At 32.9% G+C, this 27,640-nt stretch overlaps 1 protein-coding gene across 2 annotated transcripts; it reads left to right on the top strand.

Annotated features, from left to right (window-relative positions):
* The first annotated feature begins 503 nt into the window (after positions 1 to 503).
* Positions 504 to 25,950, top strand: LOC133202573 (retinoblastoma-associated protein-like). 2 transcript variants are annotated; one of them, XM_061338409.1, is made up of 29 exons: positions 504 to 618; positions 3,947 to 4,070; positions 4,335 to 4,393; positions 4,849 to 4,944; positions 6,078 to 6,206; positions 7,254 to 7,289; positions 7,440 to 7,525; positions 7,858 to 7,965; positions 8,335 to 8,423; positions 8,669 to 8,740; positions 9,252 to 9,361; positions 9,656 to 9,712; positions 9,793 to 9,855; positions 11,278 to 11,365; positions 11,985 to 12,158; positions 12,360 to 12,474; positions 15,020 to 15,171; positions 15,256 to 15,306; positions 15,654 to 15,748; positions 16,387 to 16,547; positions 16,775 to 16,839; positions 17,653 to 17,730; positions 20,112 to 20,216; positions 21,998 to 22,114; positions 22,320 to 22,369; positions 22,537 to 22,660; positions 22,877 to 22,995; positions 24,874 to 24,960; positions 25,219 to 25,950. In XM_061338409.1, exons 1-29 carry the CDS (start codon positions 554 to 556, stop codon positions 25,262 to 25,264), a joined length of 2,721 nt encoding a protein of 906 aa, XP_061194393.1. In that variant the 5' UTR covers positions 504 to 553; the 3' UTR covers positions 25,265 to 25,950. The 2 variants fall into 2 exon arrangements, with proteins under 2 accessions (XP_061194393.1, XP_061194394.1); XM_061338410.1 differs by lacking the exon at positions 9,793 to 9,855.
* The last annotated feature ends 1,690 nt before the right edge of the window (positions 25,951 to 27,640 follow it).

Raw genomic sequence — 27,640 nt, 5'->3', positions numbered from 1 at the left:
TTTTAGTTTCCTCTGCTCGTGCAGTTTTTGATTTTACGTTTGTGCATTTTATACCCATTAATCGTGTAAAAAATTTCGGATTCGTGTATTTTTCGTTATGTTTGTGTTAAAATCTTTCAAACTATGTGCAATTTTTACCGATACGTGCATTTTTATTTTACTCGTGTATATTTTTCATCAAGCTCGTGTATAAAATCGCGATCGTTGTGCAGAAAATAATTTTGAAGCAATCGGCGTGCCATAGACATAGCTAAGTTCAGATTTCCATTACATTTCAAGGTTAATCCAAGATAACAAAATTTTGATATATATACGTACATGATATAGTGTATTTAACATTTACAAAAAATGAGATAAACCTAAAAAAAAGGGCCCTGTATATAATTTTTTTTTTTTTGTGCGACAAAACATTGAATCCTGGTTCCAAAAGTCCGGGAATCGAAATCCGACAATCGTAAATCATCCAATGACAATACAACATATATTCTGCCCTGAACTAGTAAAAAAATGGCGGGAAATTAGAGAATGGCGTTGGATGTAAACAAAAGTCATCATGTCTGACAAGAAAGATGCCGGGACTTCTCAATTAGTCCCTGAAATTTCAGTGGACGATAATGAGTATGTAATCTACCTTTTATGTTGTATGTACTGATAATATTGTATGAATGGTACAGTATCGATCCATATGTGATAGTAGAAATTATGTACCACAGGAATCTGATTTTTTTTTTGGTTAAGTTGGTAATTACAGTTTACAAGTTACAACTCTTGAAGAAAACTACCCCTATAAATTCTCTTTAGAGAAGTGGACGGTGGACCTTAGCCTTTATACATGGATGTAGGCTAGCGTACAAAGGTGTTGGCTAAAGCCTGTCCATGGCCCTTCCCTAACGGTAGAATAGAGAATAAACTACCCCCGGGCCCCCTACAGAGTTTCCGAAAACCAAATATTAATTTCTATCAGTTATTCGGACTGATGACGTAATGTGTTCTTCCAGTCCGACGTAAATTCTATCAGTCCGAATAAATCCTAGTATAATTCATGATGTACATGTAATTCAAAAGAATGTGACACTGGCTAGGACTTGTCTCTTTTACCTGAAAGTATACGTTAAATTGCTGCAGAATCAATGCCAACCTAGATAACTGGGCCTTGAAAGTACTAAGATTGAGTGTGTAAATAATTCTGCGGATCGCAACAACACCGATTGTGAGGCATTTCAATAGTTCAGAGTACGATTAATAAGAATAATCTTAACTGAGTCTTGAGACAGCCCACATCACAGTGAAAATATGTCACACATATTAATAGTTGCAATGGGATCCGCTTCAAAACAAGTTTGAAGAATACAAAAGGAGTTGCACTGAAAATAAATTATACTCATAACAAACCTTTTTGAGCTTGATTCCTAAAAAATAACCCATATAAAAAAAATTCAACTCATTTTTTCAACGTTTTTTCTTGCTTCGAATTTACATGCCATGTTGACAATTGGAACTCTCTAGAATATTCGTAGTAGTGTAGATTAGAATTATCTGCCCCTTTATTTTGCTACATTGCCAGAAAGTAACTCGCTAAAGGCTTTTGAGATCACGAACAAAAGACAAAACTTAAGGGGTACAAAGAAAACTTAAAAAAAAAAAACCCAAAAAACAATGGATTGTTAATGCAGAAAATAATCGGTCATTCGGACGGGTTATATAGTGAATTGCCAGTAGGACTGATGGTTTTCGGAAACTCTGCCCCTACTTTGCTATATATCTAACAATGTCGTGTGTATTTGGAATTTTGGAAATATTGTTACATGTAGGAGTGAAAAATGAAAAAAATACTGGTACATTTTTCTTGGAAAAAGTATAGAACTTTAGGGATACTGCTTAATATATCTGGTTTATGTTGGGAATAATCAAATTAATAATCACAGATATATGTGTCTGGAGGGCTAGTTGTATTCGGCGCGTTGGCGCGCAAGCGCGTCCATCTCATCCCAATATCACAAAAGTATTTTCTCCCTGCATTAAAACACTCAAATGACATCGATTTTCTTAATAATTTAAGCATTATCGCTTATATTCAAGTCGAAAGCCCGAGCCCGATTGTAATTTTTGTTGGGTGGGTCCAGAAATTTTTCCCTAGGAGGTGTTGGCTCAAATCGCAAGGGAAAGAGGTCCGAGGCATAGCTTTAGTAATTTTACTATGTCAGTTTAAATAAATTTGAATTTTCCAGGGATCCGGATCCCCTTTGATCCTTGCATGCCTTACCACAATTTGTGCTAGAGTAATCCGAAATTTACCCCAATTTTTTGAGTTGGCCTACTTTCGATTTATATCTCTCTCTCTCTCTCTCTCTCTCTCTCTCTCTCTCAATAGCCGGCTTATGTTACGGTGTTCAACCGGAAATGCTGCTTCAGCTCACCGCCAAATTAAAGATATACACGCTATAACTTGCGTCAGTTAAAAATAAAGTTGGAAATTTATTTATTTTGTTTACCAAATAAAGTTACGAAAATATTGAAAATTACACAATTGGAAATGAACGCATTATAAAGATCTCAAATTATAATTATTTATTATCCTACTAGGAAAGTAATGCTATATTTAAATTCATGCATCATGTGACACCGTCGCTACTTTTAGATTGATAAACAAAAATGGCGTCAAGAAAACGAGGCCGTTTGATATACAAAATAGCTTTTGACATGGATGGCATACGTTTTTTGTTTAAAGATACTTATTTTTGATAACAACCATTATTAACCATCTACTCTGTAATTACAGATATTAAATTTTATTCAAAATAGTAGTCAAAATGTAACGTACCTTGTTGTCTATGATTTCCTGCGGACATGCGTGTCTATATACTGTTTACGCACTTCTTCATCAATATTCATGAAAAGGCTGAATTCTTAATTGCAGATCTTGCTTAATTGATTTGTAATTACAACGACTTATTTAGTAAAACTTTGTGGAAAGTAATTATTTTTTATTACATATCATGTTTCTCAAATCATTTAATCATTTTGTTTCACATAAAAAATCGCGTTTATATAGCGTGTACATCTTTAAATACGAGTAAGAATATACATGTAGCACGTATGCTCAACCACCTTTGAAGCAATACAAACACTTAATCAAACAAATTTAAGTTAACTAAGAAATTCTCAAAAAAAAAAAAAAAAAAAATGATGGTAATAATCTTTCTCCCCTTTTCTTCAATAAATTATTTGTCTAAAAAAAATGCGAAAGGTAATTTCATCAAGTTTGCCAGTTTTACATTCTATAAATAAAGGTTCTGTTACCAGGCTAACACTTGTGTGGGGAGCACGTGACCCGATGCACACCTTTATGCAAAACTCCTCGCTGAGGACCCGTCTGTGTATAAACGTTTGACCTTGTTGCATCAATATTTATTTACTTCTGTAAGTGATGTTAGACCCCGAAACGATACAAGTGATAAATTGTTTACGCTGTTAAATTCAAACTGTATTTTATTTAATTTTTTTTTAAACATTTTTTATTCATACTATATGCCATAAATATATTTTTGTGTTACATATTCTTCCAGTGTCTTGTTGTTATTCATCTGTAATTACAATGTATGTTTCATGTAAAACGGACTTGTTCATTTCTCTGTAAATGGGCCCGGCTCTCTGTACTTCTCAGTACTTTGATTATTTATGATATCGCGCCCGATGCTAACGGAATTGTATAAGCGATAATTTATTTAATAAACAAAATCTGTTGCGCGAGCGCGCCGACGCGCCGAATACAATTAGCCGTCTGGAGGTCAGGCAGGTTTGATCCCCAGTGGCCAGATAGCTCATTTAGTAGAGCACCTGACTTAAATTGATTCAGGGGGCGTGAGTTTGAATCCTGTTTTAGTCTTATCACATTTTCCTCCTCAGTGGTTACATGTCAAATCCTTAGTCTTGTAAATGTTTGCAGGTCCTTCAAAAACTTGATTGATGTTGATCTGGAAAGATTAGCAACATCTATGGAACTACCAAAATCAATTAGGACAAAAGCAAACAGTGTTTTAGAATCACTACAACGTCAAGATGAATTCAAGGTAAGTTGGAAAATTCAAACGGCATTTCAAAATAAGGACTTGTTTTCCTAAGTTTAACAAAATAAGAAGAGACATTGAAAATTTTATGTCTAACTAAAAGATTATGCATAACATTCACATTGGATGTTTAATATTTTGTTGTTGCGTGTTGATGTGTAACGTATATGCTCCCATTTTTATTTTTCATCAGTAAGCTCAAATATATGCTAGAGAAAACAATTTTTAGATTATATTGTTTAAAATTCTCACCTCTTCTGATTTTAGTTGATCTCCAAATCCAGTGCACTAGTGTGTGCTATATATATTGCAGCCATTGATATAAGGTAATGTTGTTTTGACATTTTCTTTTATGTATGCTTTTATGTGACAATTACAAGTACATGCAGTAACTGTGTAATATCAGCATACTTTATCTGATATACTAAGTAACAACTTATGGTAGAATGCTGGAGTATCTTTCTCTTTCAGTGAGGTAAGATAGTTGTAAACCTGTAATTTTTCACATAATATATGTATGTATGTATATATATATATATATACATATATATATATATATATATATATATATATATATATATATATATATATATATATATATATATATATATATATATATATATATATATAAAGCATAAATGTGGCAAAAATTTTTGAAGTTACTACTGGTATTAATTTTATCAACTCCAAGGAGAAGTTAAAAGTATGAGTTTTAAATACATGTACATATTAAAACAAACTTTTAAATTTCTGTTAAGTTGTTTTTCAATTTTTTTATCAGAATGCCATATGGACCGTCAGATCCTCAGCTAGAAATTGGGTATTTAGAGAAACCGGATATAACTGTGACAGATATCCTACAGAAATCCGAAACCAGGTGAGTTATGCAGAATGGTATTCCTCTCCAATAAGCTGTACAGAATGGTACTCCAGTCTAATAAACTATACAGAAAACTATCGCTATCCACTAACTTGTGAAGAATCATAATCATGTTGAATTGAAATACATGTATACTCTAATAACGCAATAAACTCTAAAATGATATATTTACAGTAAAGAGAAAAGTTAAATTACCCCATCTACAAATAGAGAATATTACATCCTAAAATCCATATCATATGTCATATCAGACCAAGTGGCCCAATATCAGCCCGAGGGCCACTTGGGCTGATATGACATATGATATGGATTTCAGTATGTAGTATTCTGTTGATCACATTTTTAAAATACATGTACTTGATATGCGAGTTCACAGAAAGTCATTGAAGAATAATTTGATGTGGGTATTGCAACGTCACCCATATCGCACAGAGCAGAGTCGGTGTATTTACTACTTAGTATATGATAAACAATTTAAAACAATAGCCCCCCATCCAATAAATTTTGCTGAATGTTACTGTATTGCAATAACCTGCAACCCATATCTTACTTCATGTACATGTATAAGCATTACGGTAAAGTTTCAAAAGTTAGGAATGGCAACAACCAAAAATGTGATAGCCACATATTAAAAATTAGAAATTAGACATTTATGGAAAATAGTGGGACAATTTATGGATGCAGTGTGGGCAAGTAAAAATATTTTTTTTTTAGCTCCCACAAGTATTTTTTGTTGTTTCAAACAGGAGTGGGATACTTTAGAACTTTTGTCCAGTATCACTTGAGCTCTGCTGAAGAGATTTCTGAATTTATTTTTCACAGAGTAGCTTTATTTTATGAATATACCTTTCTCATTATGCATGTCAAATTTTCAATATTATGAAATTGCAATAAACATGATGATTGGCAAGAATATAAACTCGGTATCCTGATTGCTGATAACTTTTGTAATTCCTGCTAAGTAACGTACGAATTGTATGTATTACAGGAAATAATGAAACTAAATTGTTTAGTAAATATTTGGTCGCATTTTGTGATTTAACACAGATATAAATTCTCATTTATTCTTTAACATCTGTGATCGTGTACTCTAAGGGAATTAGGTTTACTTGTATGTTTTATTTTTTCAGTGTGCCAGTATTGTTCAAGTGGATGAACCATTTCCGTGATGCATGTCTAAGCGAGGCTGTGCGATTCCACCTGAAACATCTCGAGAAGGAGTACTGTGTTGTGTCAGCATTGTTTCATACTCATGAAAGGTGATATGATCTCCTTAATTCTGTCTGATTTGTTGTGTTTTCAAAAATATATTTCACAGATGTCTCCTACTCGAACACACATTTACACTTGCTTACTGTAAAAGTGGTTATTTACGCGTGGGGGAAATTTACACTACTTACGCGGTAAGCTTAGAACCGCGTAAAATACCACCGCGCGTATGGTCACAAAATTTCAAACTTCTGGAATCATTCTAGACCATGACTTATACTGTTAGACCGGTCGAACCAGTCATATATTAATCGTGGTATTGAACGCATGTGAGTAGAAAAATACATCACAAACAGTGATGAAAACGTAACTGTTCTTTGTTTTTTTAATTGTGCTATGAAAAATGCATCTTCATATTAAATATTTTAAAGCAACGTCACGCAATTAAAGCTTAAAAACATCGATACTCATTTTCATTTCCTTTGTATGTCCCTCTTAATTTCTAATAATTAGTCCAAAATGTTACACAAACTCACAGTCACTAAAAACATACCTATTGAATTAATTGCCAACACTCGCCGCGCAGATGCAGGTACGTAAATCCCACTTTGAAGTTTGAGCTTGCGTAAATAATTACAATAAAGCGTACACCAGTTGTTCACACTTCACCGCTTTTGACAGTGCAGATCGCCGTTATATTTAGTAATCCAACAGTATAAATTCTTTTTGTTTAGTTTGTAATAATTTCTAATTTTTTTTTTCTTATTCATGCGTGTTAACTACTTGACCTTTTCAAAGGGGAACAACTCGATGTTAGTAAACGATGGCCGCGTAAATTTTTCTCAGTAACTCGTGCGACCGCGTATATTACACCCACGCGTAATGTTTGATGGTCACAAACGCGTACTTAACAACCAGTGTAAATAACCACTTTTACAGTACTTTTCAATTCAAGAAGAAAAGACAACTCATTTCAAGGGAGTTTGAACTGTTTTAGAAACTGTTTAGGACTTGGATATGTTTTAGTCAGAATATGTCATGTTACCAACTGACAAATTGTGGTATTGCCTTTGTAAATTTTAATATTTTCTTATTAGGTTGTGTTCTACCATCTTTAAAGAAGAACAGAAAGGGTATAAACTGTACATTTATTTTTAATTTAAGGAAACTTTGCTATTTTTGATGTGCAATTTTAAGAAAATGAATTATTTACGAAGTACTTTGTACAAAATGTATATCCATTAAAATGTGAAGTAATTTTCTTCGTTATCTTTGCTTTCAAGGGACACCAGCAGTATCCCGCTACATACAGAGAACTGTGTAACAAACAAAAAGCAGCTCTGCTGGGTCCTGTTTCTGTTGGCCAAAGGTAAGGCTTAGTCAGAATGTTTAAGTGATGTACACTGTAGAAGAATTTTTTGTTAAGTAACAACATAGAAATGAAATCTCTCTGATTCATGCATCCCATTCATAGATGCATGTGATTGTATACTTACTGTACATGTATATCTAACTTGAAATATTATGTGCCTGACTTTGAAAGTCTTAAATTACTTAATCTTTGGCATGGCAGATGCTGTGATCATGAATTTTTTGTGAAGAATTTGTCATGGTTTACCAAAGTTTGGAGGCATTATTTGTAGGCTGCATTCTTACAAAGTGCAGGGACATTTTATTTAGATGGTATGTAACTGATTTCAGAGAGACTACTGACAGATGGACAGATAGTGGAAGCTTTCTATATCTTGGTGTGCTGTTATGAGTACGTGCTGAGAACCACGCCTGGATTTCAGTTGAATTCTCCATATGGTTAGTGAAACAAAGTGAAGAGGTGGCAATATGCAGTCAAACCTTGTTATCTCAAACTTGATGGGACCATGATAAAACTGAGATATCCGAGGGTTCGAGATATTGAGGGTGAAATACTCGGACTTCCAAATCACTTTGACATATCCATGGTATTCAAGATATCTGTGTTCGAGATACCGAGGTTCAGCTGTACACTGCACATGTACATTTATTTCAATTTCTAACATGTCTAAAAACATCATTGGATAAAAGCATGTACTCAAGAAGTCCTTGTTTGTCATTAGATGTCGTAATGGAAAATTTTTAAAAATCAGTATTGAATATAAATGACCTATGTGTAATCATTTCTGACATTTGTTTTGAATTTAGGTGAAGTGCAAGTTGCTGAGGATTCCGAGAGGCAGTCTGATTTAATGCTGAAGACTCTCTCTGAACAGTTTGATCTCTCCTATGAAGAGGTACATCCAGATATACTTTAGTGGTGGGGGTGGGGGGTTCTTATGTTTATTTTTTACTAAATTGTTGAAAATGAATCAGTTTTTAAATTTTAGTTTTATAATTTTACAAGCACATTAATGGGTTGAATTCCAAATGTTTTTTAAGGACAACCTGTTTTTAATCTGGTCACCCATGATTCTTATAAATGGCCTGTTTTTGTCATAATTTTTTCATGGTATAGTATATCTACAACATGTAATTTTAGGTAGTCCTTGTGCAGAAGAACAGTGTGGAGCCATGTTTTCAAAGATTATTTCAAGGAGAAAAGGGCATGGAGGTACTGTATATACAAGTAGATATATAGAATATCTAGTAAAAGTCTCAGTGGTCAGAATAAAATACTTGAAATAAAGAAGAAAAATATGAAAAATGTCAGTAAAGCTTTAGGCTTCAGAAGCTGTCAAAATAGTAGATATACTGTTTACACATGTACAGTACATGTAGATATGTGTGAAATACATGTATGATAAGCTAAAATTAGGGTTAACAAATAAGTTACATGAACTAGTATTTTATTGTTGGTTTCCACAGTAATCTTGTCTGGAAAAGCAACTATAAATATTTTGTTACAGATAAAATTGGTTTTTACCTGTGATACAGCCAAACGTTGGTATCTCAAACTCAAGGGGACAGAGGAAAAAAAACTTCGAGATATCTGATGATTCAAGATATTGAGCAAATACATAAAGACATAGTAGTTGGAACTCCAACACACTTTGACATATCAGATAACAATCTATATTCTGAAGTTCAGTTGTATTTGTAAATTCATTTCCTTTTCATTTCAGTTATCGGCACTGACAGACCAGTATGAGAAAGATTACAAACAAAAAGGAGATTTGAATGAGCTCTTATTCCTGCAGAATGATCCCCATCTACAGCCACTAGAACAGAATGGGTAACACCTTTAATGCATATACATGTACTATGTAGATTCATGTAAAGTACATCTGTGGTTGGTAATTACAACTGCAGAGGAACAAGGGGAATTAATTTATAATTGCATTTACATTCAAAGTCACTGATGAAATTTTTACCGTCTTTGCACAGATGCTTATGGTCCAAATATTGTAGGGGAAAGAGAATTTGAAAGACCCAGAAGATACATGTACCTGTATTTATGACCATGTATTTTATATTTGTTTGTTTATCAGTACAAAATTTTAACTACTGTGGTAATTCTTTCTTGTAGTAATTTGTCCTCACCAAGGTATGATGAACCTGATGGACCACCAATAACCCCAGTCAGGTATGGCTTGTCTTTTTCCTCAGAAAAATCCAGTTTTTCATCTCTCGCATCATTCTCTAAATTATTTGTACACATTATAGTGACTTGATTGAGAAAATAAACACACTGTCTGTTAATGGAGATTCTGTAGAGGCAACTCTGAGGTAGATTCTCTTCCAATGCCTAATCATTCAATTGTATAAGAACCCATGTATGGATTCTTGGTTTGACCACAACTTTAGAATGTTCCGAGTAATTTGTGACCTATTCCTAAAGAGCTTGCTAGTATGATGTCCTACATATACATGTACCTTGTTAAATTAACATGACAAATTTTGTCATCAATATTTGAAAATTTTCACTACTGTGTGCAAAATTTATCATTGAATAATTATGTATTGGAATTTTTATCATTTATTCATGTATTATTAGTTTGTTTGTTGATATTTTCAATGAAAAAAAAATGTTTGTTTTTGTTCAGTTCAAAGTTATAGATAATGTACTTGTATTTAAAATTTATTATTTACTTAGATGCCTGTTCATTTTCAAGTACTCTGATTATATGAATGTGTAAATGTGGTCCACATATGTTTTGTCAATTTGCAAATTGCGATATTTCTCTTACTAATCAAAATGCCCTGGACCATAATTTTTTTCAGAAGCTATGTTAATAGGACAAATGGCTCATTTTTTAGCCCAAAATTTAACAAAATCTTTCAATGTGCAGATTCCTTTGCTATATATTCTTGTTGGAATAAGCAAAAATCATCTGATATAAATTGATATTTTAATTACTTTAATTTTTGAATGAATTATAATTTCGTACTTTACTTCTCTGAATATAAGTAATATTAATTAGTCATATTAATTAGTATTAATCATTACCATATTAAATTTACTCCATCTTGTCAATGCCCAAATCAGTAACTCGATCCTCAGAAGAATCACTGACAGAATCTACCGTAAAATTCCACCACCGAGATATTTTCATAACTCGCTATTTCAATGCATTTTCAAGCGATGGTTTTACTAAAACATGCTAGTGACTGCCATATTAATAAATTCTAGTATGGAGTCGCTTAGTTAACGTACACATTTAAATGAATTAGTTAAGTATTTTGATTAAGGACAAGCATGTGCACTAAATTTACAGAAAGAAAAATCCTTTCCTCTATTTATCCATTAATTATTTTAAATGGCAATCTGAAACTTCAATGGGCACTAATCTAAATTATGATTTACATTGCCTTAAAAAGGTCAATTTGATTGATAGAACAAAACCAACACCTTCCAGAAAAAAAGTATCGATCAATCTTCTGTAAATTATGGTTAACTTGAATTTTTCACCATTCTAAGCCTTGTTCAGTGTAATAAGAGAATCTTCTCAATGATGGCAATTTGCAAGGCATATATGTAATTTATGCAGTTGATTCTTCATTGATATTTTAGTAGAATAAACAAATATACAAGTACAATTGATCTAAAAGAGTTAGTAATTTAAGTTTTAATCTATGCTGCAATAAATTTTACCATAGCAAACTGAATTTATCACATGATGTATCCTTATTGCTTTTTTTTTATTATAGAGCTGCTTTAAACACCATTCAGCAGTTAAAGAAAATTCTGTCCTCCACACAAGATGAACCAAGTCCAGAGCTTCTTGCTCATTTCAAGGTAATGGGAAGAGATAAGATTTTTGCAAATTTTTATAGGCTAGGTCTACTTACTATCTTACTTGGCAGATTTATAGAGAGGGTATTTTTGTATGGACATAATATGCTGCTTAAACTACATGTATCAATGAGTAAAATGTTTGCAAGATTTTTTTACCAAATGAGAAACAAAGTTAATTACCATTCCTGAATTACAGTAGGTATTGTACGTGGACCCTTAGTGTACATTTCTACAATATTTTATGTGTCAAGAAGCTTTTGATATGAGAAGTGTGATTTCTTTAATATTTAGTACAGGAAATTTGTAGAATTGCTTTTATTGGAGTCCGCTGACTTCTGTTGTAGAATTGCACTTGTTAGAGCCCCATGACTTCTTTTTTAGTAGAGCCTACAGACTTAAATTATAGAATTGATCTTGTTGGAACCCACTGACATCTATTGCAGATCTAGAGTTGCTCTCAAAGCTTGTTGTTCTATTGTAGAATTGGTCTTGTTGGAGTCCACTGACTTCTATTCTAGAATTGGTCTTGTTGGACCCCCCCCTCCCCACACACACACACACACACGCACACATGCACACTTCTATTGTTCATATTGGAGTCCACTGATTTCTTTTTTAGAATTGCTCTCAGAACCCACTGACTTCTATCAAAGAGAGAGTGAATAGAATGGAGACAGTCTTTATTAATGGATTTATGCAGCAGACGGACAGAAATCAGGCAGCCATTGCTAAACAGAGATATGTCCTGGCTAAGCGGCTCTACTACAGAGTCATGGAAGCCATGCTTAACCATGTAAGATTTTCTCTACTCGAACCATAGTGCAATTTGTGGTATGTTTTCTATTATAATCCTCCTAATGAAAATTTCCTGAAGTAACTTTGACAACATTGAAATCAAAGAACAACTGTTTGGGCTTTATTGAAAATAAACAAAAAAGTTAACACCTAATGTTCAGGTTTTAATTTTATCCTTGTTCAATTTGTACATTTTCAGGAGAGGCAGCGTCTCTCCCAGACAGACTTTAGTAAGCTGCTGAACATTGATTCCTTCCATGTGTCCCTCTTGGCCTGTGCTTTGGAGATCGTAATGATGACGTATGGCTCTTCTTGTGAGTATAACAGCCGGAACTACTGTATTGAATTGTGCATGTACAGTACATTGTACATGTAAGAAAAAATCTGCTTGTTGAAAGGGTGAAAATGGTGGGCAGGCAGCAGGTACATCATTTGTCTGAATAACTCCTCCTTTACTTTTCAAGATAGACACTTTTTTATTTTGCAGAACATTTGTCATACATGTTAACTGTACCTCTTTAGGTGGAAGTCTACTGCTTTTTTACTCCATCTCCCGCCTACCGCTTTTATTCGTAAATCTACCACTTTTCTACAATATATTTTTGGTTTGCTTAGGTAGCCATTTTTGAAGCCAAACGTCATATAATCTCATTAGATATCATGTGATTTGAACTGGAAGCATACAAACACTTTTTTAAACTGATGTTTACACAGATTTCAAGCACATGTTTGACAACAAGAGGTGCACACATCTCTGTGATTACATTGGTTATGATAAATATCGACATCATCCCTGCCAAGAAAAAGGGAGATGTATTCTAGAACTGGATGAAAACTTAATACTTTTTTTTTTTGCATCTCTACTTTCATTTTCGGTCATCGCAGGAAATCCAATTTTTAGGGCCCCGCAAGGATTTGCAGGTGCCCTATAGTAATCATTCTGTCTGTCTGTCTGTCCGTCTGTCATTCTTATGTCCACAAATTTTCTGTTTTTTTCTAATAACTTCTTTTAGGGTTGACCAGTTAAGTTCAAATTTGGTATGTTAGTTGAATAGGCAGTAAGACATATTTTGATGCTAAGTTTGGTTCTCTATGTCATCCGGTTTGGAGCTGGGGTGGTGGGGCAGATTCCTTAACTTTATATAAGAGTGAATGGGCAAAGAGAGGTAACTGCTGAGAATGTTCCTATTTTAAACTATGAAAGGCTGCAATGAGTCTCTTGGGATTAATTAACTTTCCTCTTGAAGAGATCTTTATCTGCCACATTGAGATTAATTAACACCTCTGTCTGCAAATGAAGTTTGTTTTGAAGTTAGGTCAATTCTGAATGATGTTTACATTCTCTGAAATGTGGATTTAAATAATGTTCATACTTTATTTTGGTGAAATACACGATGAGTTATGATTTTATTGAATTCTAAAAACAAGATATAGATAAAGGTATCTTTTTTATTATTATTTTCTTTTTTTTTTCTTTTTTTTCTGCCTTATGTAAATTCAAGAATACTATTTATTTTAACAGGTATTCAGATTATAACCTCATTCTATCATTGCTGAGAAAAAGTTCTTATTGTAAACTTAGAAGAAAAGGTTGAGAGAGCAGTATAATTAATCCCATGGGTTTGATTATCTTGCTGGTTTGCAGAAAATTTTAGAGGGTTATCTTTCTGTCACTTTAAGATTAATTAATACCTTTGTTTGCAACTGATATTTGTTTTGAAGTTAAGGTCAAGCCTGGGTGATATTTGCATTCACTGAAGGCTGGCATTTTAGAAAACACATGCTTCATTCTTTTTTAAATATACATTTAATTGAGTTATTATAGATATGATGTTTTTTACTGCCTTATGTAAATACAAGGATACTATCTTTTATAACAGATTGTTGGATATTTAGCAGTCTTTATATATTTTTAAATTTTTTGTAATCAAGTAAAGTTCTCATCCCCTAATCTGCACCCTTATATTTCTACCCCTCGGCGGGGCCCTTGCTGACTGGTCAGATATTCTAGTTTAATGAAAGATGACTAGTTTTAAAGGTTAAATTAAGCAGCCAATCAAAGCCATAGTGTATGTCAGATGTTTGTGTAATTTATGTCAGATGTTTGTATTTATGTCAGATGTTTTTGTCTAGATCTTCTTCATTGCAGTTGATATTTGAGTTTCATTATTGCAGTGGTCATTTTAGGCCATATTTACATTCTTAAAATCGATGCGTAAAATAACGCCCACAATGCTACCTCATTTGAGGATTGAATCTCCCTCTTTTTCATCACAGTAGGTTAACATGTATGCATTTGTACATACATGTACATGTATATCAGAGATATGCATAGTGCTTGGATTTGATTTTTTTGATAATTTATGAGAAAAATAACTCTTGAACTTTTGAATGAAACCATTGTTATTTTTATGCAAAATTTTGCATATTGGGTCCATCATTTATCCCTATAACTCCTCCTACAGTTCACAAGATAGGAAGTTTTTTTTTATTTTACATATAAATACATAATTCAGAGATGTGCATGGTATTCAATTTTGCTTATTTTTGAAAATTTAACAAAGTTGGGGAGGAGGATGTTGTTAGGACAAGTCACTTTCCTCAGTCAGTTTTCTGTGTTTACATGACTCTCCCTACCATTTTATGAAGGATCCATGTTTTTTAGGGTGGCGGTGACTGGAAATGCATGTAGATTTATACATGTATAGTGTACATAAACATTGTAATCTCTCAAAATATGGCACTCAGGACAATGTTCCCAAAAAGTTGGAGGGAAAAAAAAACAAAAACACACAAACCATTGTTCAGTATTGTAAATGTTTCAAGTTTGCCGTGTTAAACATATCCTTCGTATTGCAGGGAATGCCTCATTTGGAACAGTTTGTGCGGGGGACTCCAAATTCTCATTCCCTTGGATCATAAAAACTTTTGGTCTCCATTCATATGACTTTTTCAAAGTGCTAGAAAGTTTCATCAAGGCAGAACCAATACTCACCAAAGAGATTGTGAAGGTACAGTGTAAAAGACTTGAAATGCAGTTCCTGAAAACTGAAATGTAACTGAATAATTGAAACTTATGTGTGGTCTATTTGTAGCACCTTCAGGGTTTAGAGAAGAAAATCCTAGAGCAGCTGGCTTGGACAGCAGTAAGTACTGAATTGCTGGACAATGAACATTTTTACCTCGTACTTTTGAGTGCTTTTAAATTGTGCAGTGATTTCAGGTTCTTATCTATGATGAATAAGTTCAATTATTTACATTCCAGTTTTTTGCATGATTGTTTAATTTATTTCATATGAAGAAAATGACCACAAAAAAAAGAAAAAAAATAATATCAGTAAGACTTCCGACACACAGTAGTAGTACTTGTCAAAATATTGCAAAAATGCCATCATTTATCAAATCTTGTTAATGATACATTTGTGGAAATTCATTGTATCTAAACATGAATGTATGAAATTAAATTGTAGAATGGTTGTGAATGTTATTACAGGAATCTCCAGTGTTTGATGCCTTGATTAAAACAGAAACCCCAGCTTTGCCAGTAGAGGTCTCGCCCCTTACTAATACAGTGTCGTCAGCTGATCTGTAAGTTTGACAATGTGGAGGGTTTTTTTTTTTTACTAATTTCTTTTTTAGCTACATGTAATCTTGTATTTTGTGTTTATACACATGCTGAGGTCCTTCCTAAGCTGTTACACATGTAACAATTTAAAAATATTACATATTTTGTAGGTTAACATTTGAAATTTTTATCCCGCGAATACCATTGCTGACTGAGGTGAGCAGAGGTTTTCAAGGGATAACAATTTCACCTGTTACCCTAAATAAACATTAATATTTTTTTGTTATACTGAATGTGTGTAGAATGCATTTAAAAGAAAAGGTCACAGTGAACCGCATGCGCAGACATTCTACACAGTTAACAATTTTTATACTGTTACCCGTTGTCATGTCAATCGTTGCTACATGTATGTAATATTACCCAGAGCACGCAGTGTTTTAAACCAAGCAAATTTGACTATTTAACATGAAAGTATAACAATTATGGAATGTTTAGGGAGTTTGAGACATCACAAATTATCAGGCCTGGGTAGGATTGTCACCTGAGATTGTCTCCCTGCACGTGACATGCTCTAGGCAAATCAGACTGTATTATTTTGAAGAATATTAATAGTTGTTAGATATGTTTACAGATGTACAACATAACTTTTATTGACTTTAAGATATCTATCACCAATGCGAGTTGTTACAACGAAAAATAGAGGCCTCTCTCCCTCCTATGGACAATCCCCCCAAAAGGTGTCCTCCCCAGCTCAGGAACTGACAAGTCCTGAAAAAGGCACAGGAAAAAGATCTCAGTCTCTCACCATCTTCCTTAATAAAGGTAAGCTACTGCATGTTTTTTGCTTTTCTCAATAAATGTACATGTAATTAATAATGGGTGTTTTTTTCTGAGGCCAAAAGAGTTTACTGTACCTGTAAAAAATATATAATGGTGATAATAGTTATCGGAATGAAAAGGAAAAGTTGAAGGTTTCTCTGTTGTGTATTTTAGTTTACTGATTAGCATTTCAATGTTTTTGGGTTCTACATGTATATTGTGTATTGTAGTTTGCCGATTAGGATTCCATCGCCTTGAACAGCTGACTTCACTTCTTAATATACCGAAGGATCTAGTAAGTACAAATTTTATTTTAAAGTTTCCTCTTCAGTGCAGTGCAACGGCAAGAATTTTAGTTAACATAAGCTGGCAGATCATGAGCACTTAATATATTTTTGTTAACTTTACATACAATCGTGTATTATTTGAATTCTGAAACCCCCAGTGGTACAGAAGAATAGAAGTCATGTAGATGTCAACATAGATTAAAACCATTTCTCTCTAGTGATAACAGGGTGGATATTACATGGCTTTTGGATTGGCTTACTCCCCGTTTTGTACTGTAATCATATTTATTTTAGTGGTAATCATATTTTAATGTTTTTCACACTGCTTCCTTTCCACTAATTCAAGTACACCTTAATATAGAATAACAACAAATACATAGAAAAAAAAGCTTAGTTCTGAACTGCAAATAATTCATGATCACTCTAATCAGTTGGTGATGAAGATTGCACTAAATTTTGAGTGCTCTAATTTATGTACATTTACAGTATTTTCCAGGGATACATATTTAGAGAAAGGGTACAGTGCCTGTTCGAAAAAGTATTATTGTAGAAAACAAATGATTACTAGTTGTTTTTATTTTTATTTGTCTTTCATTCTTCATAATTAAAATCTTTCCTGAATAACTTTGATAAAACAGTTTGTCTTGAGAATTGCTTGAAGCATTTTAGCTGTAGCAATGCTTGAAAAGTGAAAGGATACGTGATATTGAAAACAAGGGGGAGATTAAGTAGATCGTTTTAAAATATTATATGGCTCATATACATGCATCATTTATCTCTCCTTTTGTACTTAAATTTCATGCATGTTGGGTTTTTTTCAGCAACACAAGATCTGGACCTGTTTTGAGTATTGTATAACAAAGAAGACAGGTTTACTGAAGAACAGACACCTGGACCAGGTTAGTCAGAGATTCTTCTTCTCTCTTGCAAATATTTATTAAATACCAGTCAATAGAGTTTGAAGGAAGAATACTGTCAATCTGCACTTCTCTCTGTATGTGTAATGCAAGGTTCAAATTGTTCCCAGTCTTCCACAAGAAATGTTGTATAATTATATCCAAATTTCAGTTCCATTGATGGTGTTTTTGTTAACATTTAGGCTAAGCAATGATTGTTTTCCTAATATACAGTAATGATACAAACAAATGGTTTAATTACCGTAAATTTTGGGGTATATGTCGATGGGGTGTATAGGTCGAAAGGCTCCTTTTCAGCCGTAATTTTTAAAAAATCCTTAGATAGGACGAATTCGGAAGATAGGACGAGGCTTTGTTTATCGATTTCTAGAGATTCTTACGTAGATACTACGTATCAGAACATGTAAACCTCTTTAACTTAACCCGTGATATTAACGTATTGAGAAAATAAACTAGTATTTTTATGAGTGCAGTATTTTAATAATGTTTTATACAAACGTAGTTAAAACTTCCTTGAACTGTGACATAACGTATTTTCTCCAACTTGCCTGTTCAACGCCGTCGTAGTTTGACTCTGTCGTTAAACACATAAATACGGTAGTATAAAACAGCTATAATTAGGGAAATACCCGAAATCAAACAATAATCATTCCATTTTAGAACATCGTGGAATCATTCTTTTATTCCGACATTATTTACCGGGGTAAAAAATCAACTTCGATGACCGCCATTTTTATATATTTTCTTGTCCAGGGATTTGCTAAAACACGCAAATGACTATTACATGTAACAATGTGCAAATGAAATTAATCATATTAACATGCTATAATTTTGCTTGAGATATTGTTGTAAAAAATAAATTTAATTGAGAGTACATTCCCAATTTAACAGTCATCAAGAATTTCACAGTTTTGTTTGTTCGATGATGTATAGCACTAATACCCCTGTAACGGCATGTGGATCTGTCAATCATGCCCCGCAGGTGTTCTAACCAACACAGGTGTTAACACCTTTGTGTACACAGTGTATATCCCTTTATCTGTCAGACAATTAAAATTCTATTAGAAGCCAATCTTTGTATAATTCAGTGTACCCCTTGGGTACGAGGAAGCTTTTAATACTATCATTAAAAAAATATTTATTTTGTAAAACAAAAACAAAAAAACTGTGAATAAAAAATAACGTATCGTGAATAAATGAATTTATATCTTCCAAAAATGTATAATAGTATATTCAAGATAAGTTCGTTTTATTATAATTAATCAAGATATAAAACAAAATAGTTATTACTAGCGGTATATTTGGTAAATAAATTTAGGAATTTACTGGCAACAATTTACTTCACGCATTTTACATTTAAATAAATATCACAAGACAATGAACAAATATTTAGGCATACTATTTCAATTAATCGTTAAAAATAAATGGTAAAAAAAAAAGATTACAATTGCGATTGTGAAAACTCTTCCGTATTTTAAATTTTGATACGGCTGCGGTTTTCTTTTTAGTAAACGATTGTGACTTCCAACTTCACAAGATGGACACAGCATGTTGTAAATATACTTTGAGACATTAATTACTAGATGATATACCGGTAATAAGTTTTTTTTTGTACATCGACGGATATTTAATGGAACTTATTTTGTAAGAAATCAATGGAATAAATATTTAATTCTTTATTGTTTATTATTTTAAAATAATTTTAAAAAATACGAAAATGGCACAGATTTGCTTTAAAATTGACGTAAATTTTACTGATTTGGAGGCATTTTTCGTAAACTTGAGCCTTAGATAGGTCGATTTGTTAAATAGGACGACCCCAGCGGTTCTGAGAAAAAAGTATCGTCTTATCTTCCAAAACTTACGGTACCAGTGCTGGAAAATGACAAGTTTTCTCATGCAAGTAAAAAATGAACTAAAGTGGGTGAAAAACAAATTTTATTTGAATATGAAAACAAAGTACATGTATTTTGTAGACTCTATTGACAATTACCACTTTTTTCTCTTGGTCAATCTCAATGCCTGCAGTTTCATCAAATTGAATACATTACATATCTTTTGCCTATTTAAAAGTTGAAATATCATGATGAACAATCATATTCTTGATAATTCTATGTATTTGGGATACTTGCCTCCATTCTTAATGCAGAATCGAGAGATGTTCTTACTGATCTTGTATGGGAACAGATATTAGAAATCACATCATGATTCATCTTAACAAAAAGTCTACTCTGAAAAAATCTCTAAGATATTTTGAAATTCTTGATAGGATATTATTGTAATCTAAGGAATCAACAGTGAAATGAAGATGAAATCAAATACTGCACATATATAATGCTTAGACATCTTCATTTTTGTTGCAGCTGATGCTTTGCTCAGTGTATGGGATTTGCAAAGTAGCAGAAAAAGAAATTAAATTTAAGGTGATAATTCGGACCTACAGTGAGCTGCCTGATGCCAGCCCAAGTGTAAGTAAAATTAGTTCTGTTAGATGTAGATAACTAAAGTTATTTTCCATTTTCTTGAGACTTGCAATGCTGAATAACTTGTTATTTTTGAAGCTCTGTTTCTTTAACTCTTCTACTTTTGACATCAACTCCCAGAAAAGAGTACATTTTTAAGGCTGTGCAAGAATTTGCAGGTGCCCTTTAGTAATTTTTCTGTCTCCTCCATTCTTTCCAGATTTTGTTGTTTTTAGCTCACCTGAGCCGAAGGCTCAAGTGAGCTTTTCTGATCACATTTTGTCCGTCCATCCGTCTGTCCGTCTGTCTGTCTGTCTGTCCGTCCGTCTGTAAACTTTTCACATTTTTGACTTCTTCTCGAGAACCACTGGGCCAATTTTGACCAAACTTGGTACAAAGCATCCTTGGGTGAAGGGGAATTTAAATTGTTAAAATGAAGGGCCAAGTCCCCTCACAAGGGGAGATAATCAAGAGAAGACAAAAATAGGGTGGGGTCAAATCTTCTTCTCAAGAACCACAGGGCCAGTAAAGCTGAAACTTATATGGAAGCACCCTGGGGTAGTGTAGATTCTAAATTGTTCAAATCATGACCCCCGGGGGTAGGGCGGGGCCACAATGTGGAATCAATGTTTTACATAGAAATATATAGGAAAAATCTTTAAAAATCTTCTTCTCAAGAACCACAGGGCCAGAAAAGCTGAAACTAATGTGGAAGCATCCTGGGGTAGTGTAGATTCTAAATTTTTAAAATCATGACCCCCAGGGGTAGGGTGGGGCCACAATAGGGAATCCAAGTTTTACATTGAAATATATAGAAAAAATCTTTAAAAATCTTCTCAAGAACCATTGAGCCAGAAAAGCTGAAACTAATGTGGAAGCATCTTGGGGTAGTGTAGATTCTAAATTGTTCAAATCATGACCCCAGGGGGTAGGGCGGGGCCATAATGGGGAATCCAAGTTTTACATTGAAATATATAGAAAAAATCTTTAAAAATCTTCTTCTCAAGAACCACAGGGCCAGAAAAGCTGAAACTAATGTGGAAGCATCTTGGGGTAGTGTAGATTCTAAATTGTTAAAATCATGACCCCCGGGGGGAAGGCGGGGCCACAATAGGGAATCCAAGTTTTACATTGAAATATATAGAAACAATCTTTAAAAATCTTCTTCTCAAGAACCACAGGGCCAGAAAAGCTGAAACTAATGTAGAAGTATCCTGGGGTAGTGTAGATATAAATTGTTAAAAGCATGACCCCCGGGGGTAGGGCGGGGCCACAATAGGGAATCGCAAGTTTTACATTGAAATATATAGAAAAAATCTTTAAAAATCTTCTTCTCAAGAACCACAGGGCCAGAAAAGCTGAAACTAATGTGGAAGTATCCTGGGGTAGTGTAGATTCTAAATTGTTAAAATCATGACCCCTGGGATAGGATGGGACCACAATAGGTGTATTACATGGGGGAAAGTCTGGTGAAGAACAGCAGGGCCAAAGTTACTCAGGTGAGCGTTGTGGCCCATGGGCCTCTTGTTTTATTCGTTTTTTTTTTGTTTTTGTTTTTGCTCCGAATAACTTTTCCCCTTGATTATCCAAAGATTTTCAATTTGTCATATTGTTCCACTTGTTCTAGGTTCAGATTTTCTGGACATACACTATGATCATATTCCAAACAAAGCCTACTATAAATCATTATGTCTGTCTTTGGACCCCTTGCTTTTAGTTTTTCTATTTTTTGTTGTTGTTAAGTTTCTTGTCACATAAGTAAAGCATTTATAGAATTTGACTTCCAGGTGTACAGGCATGCATTGATAGAACGTGGAGAGTATGATTCCATCATTGGCTTCTACAACAGAGTGTTCATGCACAACATGAAGGGCTATATATTACAGTTTGCTCCAACAAAGCAGGTACAGATATTTATAAATGTCAGATGAAATTCTTCTGATTTGATTATGAGTATAGGTCTCTGTAAAGTATTTTTATGATGACATACATATATATTCAAGAAAATGTGCATTTACAAGTATATTTATTCCCAAGGACGAAAACTTGATTTTAATTTAATTCATCTACTCTTCCTTTGTTAATTATAAGTCCCTTTGTATTTTGTAGACACCGTCCTTATCTCCAGTTCCCAAAACAATGACCTCTCCTGTCTACAGGTATTTGTAACTATCATTTATTTATATACAAGTATATATTTTTAAATCATTTGAATTCTATTTAAGGTACAAGTATTGATAAAGACCAGTATTGTACTTCCCATGAACAGTCTTATCAGTTATTATGAATTTAATAGACTTTTTTTCCCATGGTTCTTGTTTATTAGCATACCATCAAGACGTAACTTCTATGTGTCCCCCCTGAAGGACTCCCCATTCAAGGCCCCCCAGTCTCCAAGCAACATGACACCTAGGTCTCGACAGCTGTACAGTTTTGGAGATCTTACAGGGGTATTATAGTTTCTTAAGATGTAGACTTAGATTGGAGAAAGTTATAGAACTTCAGCTGAAAAGAAATAACTGTTAATTCTTATATAAAACACATATACTGTAGTGTCATCAGAAGAATTTTCTGGAACACAGCATAAGCATAGCAAAATTCAGTCTTTAAGAAATTATTTAATGTACAGTAGTTAAGAATTGATAATGTTATCAACTTATCTACAGTCCAATGAGAAGTTACAGAGGATTAATGAGGCCATGTCTAGGGCTAAAAATGGTACCACTGGAACCACCCCCAAAAGTCAGAAAAGGCTACGATTTGATCCTCCAGCTGAATCAGAAAGGTCAGGACTCGGTTATACAGTGTTGTTTGGTATTGTACAGGTTGATGTTTATGAACATGTATTTATATAAATCTACATGTATTTGTAAATGGTATTTACCCTTGATCAAACTTATCAAATGAGAATACATTCAAAGACAGTCATGTAATTCTGAGCATTAGAATACATGTAAATCTGAGAATTAGGATGTATGAGAATACATGTAAATCTGAGAATTAGGATGTATGAGAATACATGTAAATCTGAGAATTAGGATATACGAGAATTCATGTAAATCTGAGAATTAGGATATATGAGAATACATGTAAATCTGAGAATTAGGATACATGAGAATACATGTAAATCTGAGAATTAGGAGACATGAGAATACATGTAAATCTGACAATAAGAATATATGAGAATACATGTAAATTAGAGAATTAGGATATATGAAAATACATGTAAATCTGAGAATTAGGATACATGAGAATACATGTAAATCTGAGAATTAGGAGACATGAAAATAGATGTAAATCTGAGAATTAGGAGACATGAAAAAACATGTAAATCAGAGAATTAGGAGACATGAGAATACATGTAAATCAGAGAATTAGGAGACATGAAAATACATGTAAATCAGAGAATTAGGATACATGAGAATACATGTAAATCAGAGAATTAGGATACATGAGAATACATGTAAATCAGAGAATTAGGATATAAGAGAATTCATGTAAATCTGAGAATTAAGATACATGAGAATACATGTAAATCTGAGAATTAGGATGTATGAGAATACATGTAAAACTGAGAATTAGGATATATGAGAATACATGTAAATCAGAGAATTAGGAGACATGAGAATACATGTAAATCAGAGAATTAGGAGACATGAGAATACATGTAGATCTGAGCATAAGGATATATGAGAATACATGTAAATCTGAGAATTAGGATACATGAGAATACATGTAAATCAGAGAATTAGGATATATGAGAATACATGTAAATCAGAGAATTAGGATATATGAGAATTCATGTAAATCTGAGAATTAGGATACGTGAGAATACATGTAAATCTGAGAATTAGGATACATGAGAATACATGTAAATCTGAGAATTAGGAGACATGAAAATACATGTAAATCTGAGAATTAGGAGACATGAGAATTAATGTAAATCAGAGAATTAGGATACATGAGAATACATGTAAATCTGAGAATTAGGAGACATGAGAATACATGTAAATCTGAGAATTAGGAGACATGAGAATAAATGTAAATCAGAGAATTAGGATATATGAAAATACATGTAAATCTGAGAATTAGGATATATGAGAATACATGTGAATCATAGAATTAGGATATATGAGAATACATGTAAATTTGAGAATAAGGATACATGAGAATACATGTAAATCTGAGAATTAGGATATATGAAATACATGTAAATCTGAGCATTAGGATACATGAGCATACATGTAAATCAGAGAATTAGGATATACAAGAATTCATGTAAATACATGAGAATTCATGTAAATCCAAGAATTAGGATATAGGAGAATACATGTAAATCTGAGAATTAGGATATACGAGAATACATGTAAATCTGAGCATTGGAATTTAGTATATATGTAAATCAATGCATTAGTATACATATAAATCTGAGCTTCAGAATACATGTTAATCTGAGTTCCATTGACCAAGTTTATTTTATTTCTGATTCTTGAATATTGTCATGAAGTTTTTACACAAAATACACAATTTTATTTGAACTGATTCTTTTATCAGAATGTATCCAGACCAAATATCACCTCATGAATGTTAAGATTAATTATTCCTTTATCTCACTGTGCCTTGTGAGTTCACACTGACTGAATCTTACCCCTTTGTTCTGTAGTGCGGCAGCAGCTGTTCCAACCAGTGAAGCCCCCACAGTTGTTAAAAAGGTGAAGATGGCCGACAACTCACTCAAACCTCCAACAGGGTGAGTCAGTTAGATGGGTGTACTGTTAGTATTAATCTGTGCTATGAAGCTATAAACATTGGGTTTTGTTTGTTTAGTTTTTTTGTTTTTTTTTTTTTTTGAAGGGTAGGTGAAGGTTAGGCTACTTGTTTTTTTCCCCCAGGTTGATAAATATATATCAGTCGGAACTATTTTAGAAATGTATATTTGAAAAAAGATAAACTATTGAATTTCTTCAAATTAATTTAGACTTTAATGGTTGTCTCCATTTGTTTTTAGGACTGGGGAGAGCAGTGGTGAAGACTTGCAGGAAATTCCCCGGTGACCTCAGACCAAAATTAGCATGAAATGGAGAACCTATTTATTTTGTTGCACAGTATATTTAGTCAACACTGACTATTTGTAGAATTGACATTTTAATTATTTTGTCTGAAATTCAGTGTATTGCTTTATCTTTTCATGGAATCATGGTTGTTCAAATGATTTTATATAGTTTTGTTTTAATTTTGCTTCTACCAAAGTATTATTTGATTTTGGAATAAATGTATATCTGGGCCTTGAAAGATACAATAACAAATAGAAATTTTAAAATGTATTTTCATCTTTTCTTATCATACATGCACGTCGTATTAGGAAAGATGATTTTTTGCATTAATTTTTGATTGATGCATTCAATACACAGCATGGAAATGTCTCTATCCAGTGCTTACTTATGCATGTACTTTTTGTGTGTACTTTACAAGTAATGAAAAATTAATACATGTATTTCTATCTCCATCAATTTATAACAAAACATTTAATTTTAATCAGATGATGTTGTAACGGAAATAAAGAGGACAAATAAATTACACAGTATACAACTAACAAAAGAGATCAGTATACAATGTTTGATATGTCTTCAGCTATGTCCTTAAATTGTGTTGCTGCTAATGAAATTTTATTTTTAATTAGCTTTTATGTTAATTGTAAATTATTGAGTTACAAAAATTATTGTATTTTTTTGTTAATCATGAATAAAATCAACTTTTAATTTGTAACTTTATTAAATGATATTGTTAAGTTTTAAGACAATAAAAATATCATTTACCTTTAGATTTAGTTGTTTTAGGTCTGGACAATAGTTTAATGTTGTTTAACCAGTTTATGAAATATTGTGTGACATATATGTATATGTTGATCCTGTCTCATTTACATTTTGGATATTGTCATCTATATGACTAAATAATTAGATAAATCAGACCCAGCAATTTAATTTAAAGTACGTGTATGTTGAGACAAAGTCAAACTTACTAACTGTAGGCTTGTCCTTTCAAAAGTTAATCTACTTCTCTGTAAAACAGAGACCCCCATATTGTGTCCCCATCTTAATCATAGGAACTATGATTTGAATCATCACTAGATTGGAATATATTTATTTCAATAAGACTAAATGTAGCCCCTTCGTACTTGAATAGTAGATTTTCCTAATTATCCCTATGTCAAACTTTGTCACCTTGACAAGTCTCCTATTCACTTTCTCCCGTCATTCCTAATGCTGTGTCTTTGTTGCTATATTTGCTTCCCAAAGTGCCTTTTTGAGCTCATAGGTATGTTATTTTGGGGCAGTCTTTGAACTTGAGTACTAAATTAGTCATGAGTTACTAGGCAGTTTTCAAACTTGAGTACTTAATTAGTCATGAGTTAATTGGCAGTTTTCAAACTTGAGTACTAAATTAGTCATGAGTTAATAGGCAGTTTTCAAACTTGAGTACTAAATTAGTCATGAGTTACTAGGCAGTTTTCAGACTTGAGTACTAAATTAGTCATGAGTTAATAGGCAGTTTTCAAACTTGAGTACTAAATTAGTCATGAGTTAATAGGCAGTTTTCAAACTTGAGTACTAAATTAGTCATATGAGTCCAGGCAATTTTCGAACTTGAGTACTAAAGTAGTCGTTACTAAGTTACTAGCGAGCAATGTATGAGAAAGAGAAAGCAAATATATAAATGAAAACTACTGCCCTCCATGTATCAGGAGTGGTTCCCCTACTCGAGTAGTAAATGATTTCTTACATTCAAGTTAATATATAAGATAATATTTACATGTGAGTAATCAAAAATTAAATAAAAATACAATGTGAACGTACTGTACAAGGAAATAAAAAGGCAGTTTTTAATAAATTACAAGATTTTTAATATATGGATGTCAAAAAGGTATATTTTTTTTATTATTTATGTTTAAAAACTTGTACTCAGTATAGTAGTGTTTTCTAAGGTCAATAACTAAATAATGGTGACTGTTAAGTTTTCATCAAGTTGTAATTTGATAACCAGAGATAAACTGAGGTTCTACATCATTCTTTTGAAATCTGAATAAAACAGTAAGAGGAGGAAGATTTTAGCAAATTAACAGATTCCATCTATTTAACTGACAGTGGCAAATTAAATAGCGTACACGGAAATTAAAGTAGGATACACTACTCAGTGGCGTATTTTCCTATCTGCTAATGTGTAGGCTAGTGAGAAGTCACAGATTTAACCTGAGGCGCAAAGTGTGGGTATGCAAAGAGAATGTCGCCCTCCCTACTCTCGATAGGGATTTGGGGGAGGGGGGGGGGTCGGTGGGAGCTTCTACGTTCGTCATCTACAAATTGACAAGTGAAAATAATATTGTAAAACTTTTTTTTCAGTTTATATCATGATATGAAGACTACTTAACAAAA

Source organism: Saccostrea echinata, unplaced genomic scaffold (assembly GCF_033153115.1).
Source record: "Saccostrea echinata isolate AGI-Se365-2 ecotype Australia unplaced genomic scaffold, CSIRO_AGI_Sech_v1 ptg000047l, whole genome shotgun sequence".
Lineage (NCBI taxonomy): Eukaryota > Metazoa > Mollusca > Bivalvia > Ostreida > Ostreidae > Saccostrea > Saccostrea echinata.
This window is presented reverse-complemented; position numbering and strand designations above follow the sequence as displayed.